Here is a 10669-nt window from a genome sequence, read left to right as displayed (position 1 = left end):
GGCGGCAAGCGTCACTGTGCCAACAGGCATAGTTAGTTTGATTCTGAAACCTGTAATTTAATTAAGGGAGCAGACCATTAGTCTGTGTTCCAGGGGAGGGGGCGGAGGGGTACACGTGTAGGATCCGTCCCCCGGTCGGTCCTCAGTCCCCGGATACCAGGGCTTAGGGTGGTGAGCGGGCAGGGAGCGGCCGTCATTCCCCCATGTGTGTCCGCAAGTGGTATTTGAGGGACTGTTTGTAGCGGAAGCACTTTGCGCATTCCGTGCAGGGGTAGGGCCGCTCCCCCGTGTGCGCCCGCTGGTGCTCCAGCAGGTGGTGTTTCTGGGTGAAGTTCTTCCCGCACTCGGCACAGTGGTAGGGCCGCTCCCCGGTGTGGATGCGCTGGTGCTCCAGCAGGTGGTGCTTCCGGATGAAGCCCTTGCCGCACTCGCCGCAGGCGTGGGGCCGTTCGCGGGTGTGGACTCTGTAGTGGTTGGTCAGTTTGGACTTCTCGCTGAAGGTCTTGTCGCACTGGCTGCACTTGTAGGGCCGCTCGCCCGTGTGTGTCCGCTGGTGCCGCAGCAGGTGCGAGGGCCGGCTGAAGGCCTTGCCGCACTGCGGGCAGATGAAGGAGAGCTCGCTCTTGCCCGCGTGCACCCGCTGGTGCATGGCCAGCGAGATCTGCAGCCGGAAGCTCTTGCGGCACTCGCTGCAGGAGTACGGCCGCTCACCCACGTGCGTGATCTGGTGCTTGCTCAGGCTTGACTTGTGGCTGAAGCTGCTTTCGCACTCGCTGCATTTGTAGGGCTTCCCAGGGGGAGGAGGGGGCCTAGGCTGCGGCTTGAGGCTGCGCTTGTCGGGGAAGGCCCCTCCGCGGCGGGGAGGAGGAGCCACCCGCCGCGCCGTGTGCAGTCGCTGGTGCAGAATGAACTGCTGCTTGATGCGAAAGCTGAGGTCACATGCGTGGCACTCGTAGGGGCCTTCCTTGAGGTGGTTCCGCTGGTGGATGATGTAATTGATGCGCAGCATGAAGCTCTTGCCGCACTCCGGACAGATGTACGGCCTCTCTCGTGTCCGGTTCCTCTGCTGGAGGGTCACTGGCCTTGCCTCTACACTACTGTCCCTCTCGCACAGCGGGGCGCATATCCCCACCGTCGCTCTGGGGGGCTTCTTTGCGACTCGCTGGTCTTCCCGCATCGCTTCTGCGTTGCAATTCAGCGAGCATGGGGGCTCAGCTCTCGAAGAGAACAGCCCGCGGGGCTCTAAGTTGACGGGATCTTCTTCCTCCTCCTCCTCCTCCTCCTCCTCCTCCTCTTCTTCCATTTTGATCACAATTCCAGCTTCTTAGGGAGAAAAAACAAAATGAAAAATCAGGGGATTGATATGTATCACTTGGTCAAGAGACCTGAACACTGTCACAGATACAGAAATTAATGCAATCCTCTTTTACTTTGTCTGTACATTTTCAATCCAAGAGGCAAGACTGGACGTGTACATTGCAAGGGCCTGGATTGGAGAGAAACCCACATGAATCCTGCCCTCCATCCCGTACTGCAAAATTATTTTTCAAGGAGGTTTTGCCACACGTCAAATTGGCAGCCGAGTCTCTTAGTAATACATGTGTGTGTCCATAAAGGGCCATCGGGTCTTATGATGACCCTTTAGGATTTTCAAGGCAAGAAATGTTCAGAGGTGGTTTGCCATTGCCTGCCTCTGTGGCGACTCTGGACCTCCTTGGCGCTCTCCCATCCAAGTACCAAGCTCTGCCAACCATGCTTAGATTCCAAAATCTGACAACATTGGGCTAGCCTGGGATATCCAGGTCAGGGACTTAGCAATATACTGCCAAGTTTTTTTTTTTTTTGTAAAGAGCTGCCTCTTAACATTAGTTGGGCGCTTATCTGAAATATGCACACTGCACAGAAAACTCCCAGCCCCCGCCTTCTATGGCACCATTCAAAAAATGCTATTAAAATCATCATTTAAAATTTTCCATAAGTAGTCAGCAATCATTAAACAATAATTAACATAAAAATACTAAATTAACTGTAACTCAATAAAATCTATAGAATCCATTAAAAATCCAGTGGACCACAGAACAGAAGGCATCAGTGAAAACTAATCAATGGAGCAGACTGAGAACAAAGGTCACGTCCGCAACCACATTCAGGCAAAGAACTTTTTCACTCAGTGCTGAATAGGAAACAAACAACCAGTGGGGGGGGGGGAGTCCTCGAGTGGAGGCTCCTCCTCAGGAAAGGCCTATCTCTGGCACCACCCGCCTCACCTCCGAAGGGGGATACAGACAGCAAGTTTTTACAGGCGGTCCAGCTGATGGGGCAGCATCAAATGGAGACAAAGGAGGTATTTTTCAGGGCTGAAATCAACATTGGGCTATTTTTATTGCCTTGACTGCAATTCCGTGTTTAAAGCTAATACATTGTTAAATAGTTCATTGTTTTCAGTGTTATAAAGTTTATCTTGCTATCCAAGGGTGCCGGTAAACCTGCCTACGGTGACTCTAAGCAAGTTGCCCAGTGGTTGCTGCTGGGCCTGGCCTCAATGAGTCCTCCCTCCAGGGCTGTGGGGAGGGAAGAAGGGCTTGACTAGGGGGCCAAATCAGCCTTGGAAAGGCTGCCCACTCCCTTTTACAGACAGAAACCAAGACTGGAAGGCTGACAGTATTGTTGCTTAGCAACCCCCCAGAAGAGTCACTAAGATCTCAGAGGGTATTCATTTCTTAAAACTACAGGCACTTTTATTATTGTTACCCTCCCTTGGTTGTTGTTTTAAGATTTCAGATTTTTCTGCAAACCTGGGTTTTATCCTCAGGTTTGTAGAGAGATCTGTCTTGTCTCTTCATGGCTCCAGGCTCTGGATTTAAAGATCCACATCTATGGCCATGTTGAGAACTAGATATGTTGATGATGATGATGTGTGTGGGGGGGAGACACGGGACTGGGATACATACAGACAACACCCATCCATGGATATCCTGAGGGGCCAGGGGCACACACTCTCTCAGTCTCAGTTCTCTGTTTGCCTTCTGATCCAGACAGGCCTCACAGGGAAGTCTTGAGGAAGAGCAACGAGGGATAGTTTTTTTTGCCCAGAGCCAGAGGACTGACCTGACCCTAGAAGCTAAAATGACTAAACTGAGGCTATCGTATTTTGGTCACATTATGAAAAGACAAGAGTCATCGGAGAAGACAATCATGATAGGAAAAGTTGAGGGCAGCAGGAAAAGAGGAAGACCCAACAAGAGATGGATTGACTCAATAAAGGAAGCCACAGCACTCAATTTGCAAGACCTGAGCAAGGCTGTCAAAGACAGGACATTTTGAAGGACGTTGATTCATAGGGTCGCCATGAGTCGGAAGCGACTTGACGGCCCTTCACACACACACAAAGAGGACTGAGATGGCCTAGAAGGGAGAGAGAGAGAGAAGAAAAGCTCCTCCGTTGTTCAACAATGACTTACCAGTGCAGCTTCCATGTTGCACAGTGACTCGCTTAATCTCCCCATAATCCACGTACTCGTTCACTTCCTCCAGGCTGTTCCCTGTGAAGTTTCCAGGAGGAGTCGTCGCGCTGTACGGACTCTCACAGGGGGCATCTTGGTCCAGGCCCTGGAAATCCCCCTCTGAGCTCCCCGACATCTGGTGCTGCTCCAGATCTTCCGGGCAATCGTCGGAATGGGGCTCCTCCGTTTTGATCACCACCCTTATGCCAGCTACAAAAAGAGAGGGGGTTTGTAATTGTTGCAAGAGAAAGTCTATACAGCGGGTGTTTTTGGCCGCCCCAGTGCAGACCTGGGGCAGATGTCCAGCCTTTCCCTGCATTCTCAGGGGCTCCCCATTCGTGTGCCAGCTGGAGCACCGGCAGGACAGTGTGAGGGTGCGGCACTTGACTGTGCCAGGCATCCTGCTCCTGACTGGCAGCCTTCAGCTGGCGTCAAGTCCAAGCTTCTCTGCTGCCACAGGAAAGCCAAGAATATCTGAGACACAAGAAAGGCAAGGCCCCCACCGAGATAAACAGAGACGAGCCCAAGGGGCTACTGGACACGTATGTAGCTGTTTTACTGCAGACCGACATGCCTACCCTCTGAAATTACTCAAAATAAAGCATAGATGGCCATAAACCAGCTTACTCATAAGCAATATACTGTGTGGGTTCTTGTAGGTTATCCGGGGTGTGAGACCGTGGGCTTGGTATTTTCTTTCCTGATGTTTCGTCAGCAGCTGTGGCAGGCATCTTCAGAGGAGTAACACTGAAGGACAGTGTCTCTCAGTGTCAAGTGTGTAGGAAGAGTAATATATAGTCAGAAAGAGTAATAGTCTGACTATATATTACTCTTCCTACACACTTGACACTGAGAGACACTGTCCTTCAGTGTTACTCCTCTGAAGATGCCTGCCACAGCTGCTGGCGAAACGTCAGGAAAGAAAATACCAAGACCACGGTCTCACAGCCCAGATAACCTACAAGAACCAATGAACTCTGACCGTGAAAGCCTTCGACAATAATATACTGTGTGTTTCTTATTAAAGTCTACTTGTTAAAAGTGTCACAACAAACGTATACATAAATATTACAATCAGAAATAATCAACCGGTAAGTACTGTCCATGTGATAATAAGGGCATCAATAAGTCAAATTTGAGTCTCTGTAAGAACAACAAAGGTTTTTCTTAACGGTCCCACGCGGTCATCTACTCTTCAGGATCCCAATATATGCATAATCCGAAAAATCTTATGAAAACAGGAACGGTATATCCAGAGTCACATCGTTTCATATAAGATATACTCCCTCCCAGCCCCCCCCCCCCTTGGAGTGTGAGTCTGCAACATGACCCTTGCAGCAACCAGCATCCCCGCCAACACCACCCACCTGCCGTGGGATCAGGAAGGCTCCCGTGTTCTTCCGAGTCCTGCTCATCCCCGAGACACGAGTCGGCACCGGGCTCCGCCTGGGATAAGACGCCTGGCTTAGAAATTGCATAGTCTGTCAGAGGAAAAGAAGAGGAGTGCCACAGGTTCAGAATCACTGGACAAAAAACCACTGCCCCCCTCCCCATGAGTCCAACCCAGTGCAGATGCATTTGCACATGAGAGCTTGCAGTAGGTTGCGTTCAACCCACCCTGAACCTCTGCAGGAAATGGCGGCTGGACACAAGAAGCCCAGGGCCAGTCCACAGTGTTTGGTTGCCCCAAGTGAGATACCTCCCTCCCCCCCCAGTGGCAGGGCACCAGCACAGGCCCAAGAAGGGGTGCCGGTCATCTTCTGAGCTGCTGATGACAAGCAAACAGCCCAGTCCCTGAGGGGCATTAGTGCCCTCTTGGTCTGTTGCCCTAACACAGCCTCTGGGAGGGCAGCCTGAAAAATGGATCCTGAATCGGCTGTCCCCAAGAGCAAAGGCAACCAGCGGCCCCACACAAAAGGAAAAAAAACCCTGAACTGTGCTAGGCAGGGAGGCAAAGAATGAGACAGAGGAGAGGATGTTCCCCTTTAGCAGGCCGTCTGCAAAACACGCAGCCTGCCATTCCAGCAAGAAGCACCCAACCGGAAGGGAAGGACGGAGGCCAAGGTCATCCTGGCTCCGAACTGGGGGGTCCTGCGCTTCCATTGGGAAGCAAAGCTGGTTGGGCTCAACAAAACAAAGTAAGGAAGAAAAAGACCTGGGGGAGGAATGAAAGGGTTACTTGGATATATTTCAAAAATACCCCTTTTGTTATTGTTAGTTTCATATATAAAAGAAACACAACATGTTGAATCCAAAGCATTTTTCTGTCACTTCCTTTACATTTTAAAGATGGGATGTTCCAGGGGTTTAACATTCCGCGAGTACCTGTTACTTGTGTCAGTCTCTGGCCATGCCTGCATTTTGCATTTATTTATTTATACCCCACTTTTCTCCCCCAGTTGGGACTCAAAGCGGCTTAGAACACCGGTCTCTCCTTCTCAAATTTTCTCACAACAACAACCTTGTGAGGTAGGCCAGACTGAGGCACCCTGGCATGGGGTTACGTTTTGCAAGCCAGACATGCTAGCCCTGCTAATCTCCATAGTCCAGATCCACTTCTGCTGCTTCTCATGGCTAACAGGGAGTAGCACAAAAGTGTTGCAGGAAATAATGTACCTGCCCCTTCCCCTGCACACTTCCTGCGCTCCAGAGAGTGGGAAAGATAGCCGTAGGCATCTTATCACCTACTACCTGATGCCAGGAATTGAACCTGGGACCTTCTACATGTAAAAGGGGATGCTCTGCTACTGAGCCATGGCCCTTCCCCAAGCCTCAGTATGGCCACTATAAGCAGTGTCCATCAAAAAAATTCCCATCAATGATCACATCCGCTTCCATAAAAGAAAGAAATAATAACAATAATTGAGCGCTGTCAAGTCCCCTTGTTCTGCTGTCTTCTGCCAGCGGGTGAAGGCTTCCTTTTTCCACTCGGCAGTCCCTCAGTGATCCCTCCTTCCTAACTAATGTTTTTATGTTTTGACTCTGTTTTGTATGTATTTTAACTCTGGTTCTTGTAGGTTATCCAGGCTGTGTAATCATGGTCTTGGTATTTTCTTTCCTTGGTATTACTCTTCCTACACACTTGACACTGAGAGACACTGGCCTTCAGTGTTACTCCTCTGAAGATGCCTGCCACAGCTGCTGGCGAAACGTCAGGAAAGAAAATACCAAGACCACGGTTACACAGCCCGGATAACCTACAAGAACCAATGAACTCTGACCGTGAAAGCCTTTGACAATATTTTAACTCTGTTTTTATGTTGTCATAATGATGCGTGTTTGGGAGGCAGGTTGATTTTATAATGTGATTTTATCATGCATGTTTTAAACCGTTTACTGCCTTGCTGGCCCTGGTAAGGGCAGAAAGGCGGGATACAAATTGTGTAAATAAATAAATAAATAATTTGCAGCCGACTCATGGTCACCCCATAAAGTTCCGCCTCATGGGAGTTTTCAAGGGAAGAGGCGTTCAGAGGTGGTTTGCCATTGCCTTGCCTCTGTGTAGCAACCCTGGGCTTCCTCAGTTGTCTCCCGTTCAAGTCCTAACCAGGACCGACCTGGCTTAACTTCCAAGATCTGATGAGATTGGATAGCCTGGGCCATCCAGGTCAAGAGATGAACAGAGGTGGTTTGCCATTGCCTGCCTCTGCATAGCGACCCTGGTATTCCTTGGTGGTGTCCCTTCCAAGTACTTATCGTGCTTATGTTTTGAGCTCTGACAAACTTGGGCTAGTTTGTGGCACTGATTATGAGGCACCTCTCGTTTCCTCCTTAAGGAAGTCACCACACGTTACGAAGTGCTCACAGTTTTTATCAAGGCAACCAAGACCCCTTCAGCCTGCTGCAGCTTAAATTGCTTATCAGTAGAGTTGCAGAGATCAGGCATAGACCAGGGCAGGGGGACACCAGGGGTCTCGAGCAGCAATCAACTGCACGGAAACTGGTCCAGAATACTGGGACGGGTGAGAGAGGACATGACTGCTTCACACAGGTTAAGCAAGGACCCCACAAACAGACTGTGCCAAGGATGCGAGGCAGGGGCAGAGTGCGATGATCTGGGCCCAGGCAATTGAGGCAAGCTGTTGGGAGGGAGGCTGCCTGCTCAAAATTCAGCCCACCCTAAACCCAAAGGGCCAGGAAGGCTCCCTGGCCAAGCCAGCTGGCAGCCGCTGGCAAGCAGTGCACATGACGTTACCCAGAGAGATTAGTGATTCATGGTTCCCCTTCATCAAGTTCTTGTAGAGCTCCTTCTGCCACTCCTCCAGTTTTTCCCACTCCTTCTCATTGAAATAGACGGACACATCGTCAAAAGTCACCGGCACCTGGAGCAACGAGAACGGCACACACATAACTCTCTTTGCCCCTCTTAGACACCCGCTCACACTGGCCCCTTTGCAGAATCTGTCTGTCTATCTGTCTGTCTATCTCTGCTCATACAGGTATAGCCTTAGAGTTATTCTTTCGGTATATAATTATTGCCCCTATAAATTTTGCCACAGACAGAGTAACAGAATCATTTGTATCTGATAGTCGCCACGTCACCTGCACCCCTGTACCACCAGATGTCTTGTTGGGCATTTCCATATTTTTAAATAAAGGAGTAATTAAACTGGCCCTCTGCTAATTAAATATAGAACATTCCATGATCATATGTTCTATGTGAGCATTTACATGTTCTATTTGGGTATGACACTTTTTAAATATCTGCTCTCCAATACCGCCGAAGGAACAGCATTCATTCTTGCCAAACTAAAAGCTCTTCTGAGTTTTGGCATTATCAGGCGATAGAAATATTTTGGCAAATTAAACCTCTTCCTTATTAAGTTCTCTCATTACCCTCTTCATTTAATCCAGAGATGAGGCCTCCTTAGTACTGAGTGGCCCCCCATCTATGAAATGCCCTCCCCCTTAATGCTTGTCTTGCACCTACTCTCTTAGTGTTTAGGTCCCTGGCCGGAAACATGTCTATTCACCTGAGATTTTCACCCTTCATTTCTCATTTTACTGATCTCAGTGTTCTTATGGACTACTTCTCGGTCCAGGACTGTTTTACACTGCTGGTATGTACTGACTGCTGGTTTTAAAAAGGATTATTAAAGGATTGTTTTGCTGCCCACGGGGGGTGGGGAGGGGGAATTAGCTTTATTTAATTGTTGTCATTGTTTTAAATTTATGTTATTTATTGTTTCATTTCTTTCGTCTTCCTGTTAGCCACCTACAGCAGATGTCTGAAAATGCAGGATACAAATGTGTTAAGTAAATAATGTAGGTCATGACTGTGCTAAGGCTGAGAACTAGGGTTGCCAACCACCAGGTGGCACCTGGAGACCTCCCACTATTACAATTGATCTCCAGATGACAAAGTTCAGCGCCCCTGGAAAAACTGCCTGCTTTGGAGGGTGCACTCTATGGCATCATACCCTGCTGAGGTCTCTCCCCTCCCCAAACTCCGCCCTCCCCAGGCTCCATCCCCCAAATCTCCAGGTAATTCCCCACCCAGAGCTGGCAACCCTACCTAGCACTAGCAGTTTTCCCAAGCTCAAAGAGGGAGTTTGTGGCTGACCTGGGATATGAGCCCAGCTCCCTCACAGCCAAGTTCCGCTGCCAGCCAATGGGTCACCAGTTGTGTTTTCCCCAGAGGAATGAAACCTATAGGACTTGATCTGATAAACTTGTGGATCCACAGCTTCATGAACGGACAGATTCAAATCTCATTTAATCCAAAAATCCAACAGTTCTAAGAAAGCTGCAATCCTCACCCAAAGAATACACGGCTAACCCCCCTCAAATTTATCATTCAAATTTATAGCAAAACCAGGCCTTACACTCCAACCCGCTTCTCAAGCGTTATTTAAAAAATCACCCTGCCGACGCTGCTCCCTAAGAGGACAACGGCAATGACGGCTGCGTGCTCAGCTCACGATGCTAGAAGGAACATCTGCTCCTCTTCTGCAGAACTAACCAGGAGCACGTACCTTGGGGGTTTCCCCCTTGGAGCCCGGGGGCAGCCTCAGGATCCAGAAGTTCCGGTTCTTGAGGAGGTTCTCCATGTTCTCCAGCCTCCTCTGCAGCAGCCCGTACTCCTGGATCAAGGTCCCCAGGGCGGCCCACTTGCTCTCCAGTTGGTTCCCAATTTCGACCGCTGTTTTTTCGCAGTCTATGATCTTCTTCTCGGCCGTCCCCGTCCTGCCCTCCAAGTCCAGCAGCCGCGTGGCGTGAGAATCCACTTTCTTCTCCATCGCTTGGAATGATGCTACTAAGGTCAGAGAAATCTCAGCGGTCTGCGTTTCTCTTTCAAAAGTTCGGTCAGGGTCGGTGAACAGCTGCGGTGGCAACGGCCGCCGAGACTCCGTGTCCAGTTCTGGTGCCTGTGGGCAAGGACAGACAGTGAACGTGTGAACGCGCTTCCCCCCAGCACACTCAAGAAACCAACCACTGACTCTTTCACTTCCTGGTTTGCTTCTTAGCTGCTTGGGGCTGCCAAGTTACATTCACTCCTGGAATGCTTGAAACTTCCTCTGGATGTCAGCAACAGTGGCATAGTGGAAGAGAACGCGAGCCATGGGCTGCCACTGGAGTGCCCAATTTGAGCCACACCCCAGCCCCTATCTCATTAGGCAAGCCAACACTTCTCAGCCTTCTGCAACAAGGGAAGAGCAAAACTCCACAAACCTTACAGGGTTGTTGCAAGGGCTTTCAGTATTCCAATGTTCAATATTCTCCTCCGGTGGTACCCAAACCCAATTTACATTTAATGATGGCCACTCAAGAGCAAACGCCATACTGAATGAGGAATATCCAGGTGTATGTTCTGCAGCCGTCTTCTAGTAGGAGCACCTTCTGATTCCTGGATGTACGTGGAAACGTTTTGTATGAATGGGCCCTGCGTGTACTTGGTACTTGGAGGGGGTTTGGCTTGTGGGTTATTGACCGGAACCCATAACTCCTTCACACCAAAAACGTTGGCAGGAATATGGTGGGTTAGGTCACAGGTACCTCCAAAGATAGGAGTGAATCATAAGAGAAGTCCTGAACATTTAAAACAAGCAAGATCGTGAGAACAGATGACACGTATGAATCACCTGGTTGGATCAGGCCAAAGTCCCTGTAGTCAACAGTGCTTGGCTCCAGCATTTAATGATCCAAGGTGATCCCATTTAGCACCC

The 10669-nt window shown here is 49.7% G+C and overlaps 1 protein-coding gene across 1 annotated transcript; it reads right to left on the bottom strand.

The window, feature by feature from the left end:
- Positions 1–46: 46 nt before the first annotated feature.
- Positions 47–9833, bottom strand: LOC130484270 (zinc finger protein 777-like). The gene is made up of 5 exons (XM_056857174.1): positions 9479–9833; positions 7699–7825; positions 4871–4984; positions 3462–3713; positions 47–1323 (listed from the first exon to the last, which is right to left on the bottom strand). The coding sequence occupies exons 1-5, from the start codon at positions 9740–9742 to the stop codon at positions 194–196; spliced, it is 1887 nt and encodes a 628-aa protein (XP_056713152.1). The 5' UTR covers positions 9743–9833; the 3' UTR covers positions 47–193.
- Positions 9834–10669: the final 836 nt, after the last annotated feature.

This window comes from Euleptes europaea, chromosome 11, assembly GCF_029931775.1.
Source record: "Euleptes europaea isolate rEulEur1 chromosome 11, rEulEur1.hap1, whole genome shotgun sequence".
In the NCBI taxonomy this organism is placed as follows: Eukaryota; Metazoa; Chordata; class Lepidosauria; order Squamata; family Sphaerodactylidae; genus Euleptes; species Euleptes europaea.
This window is presented reverse-complemented; position numbering and strand designations above follow the sequence as displayed.

Excerpts from the sequence above, each read along its gene's own strand:
- LOC130484270 (XM_056857174.1), bottom strand. The coding sequence starts at position 9,742 with ATGGAGAAGAAAGTGGATTCTCACGCCACGCGGCTGCTGGACTTGGAG. Across the intron at positions 4,985-7,698 it reads TGAATCACTAATCTCTCTGG|ACTATGCAATTTCTAAGCCA; the intron begins GTAACGTCATGT and ends TTCCTCTGACAG. Across the intron at positions 1,324-3,461 it reads GCAACATGGAAGCTGCACTG|AAGCTGGAATTGTGATCAAA; the intron begins GTAAGTCATTGT and ends TTTCTCCCTAAG.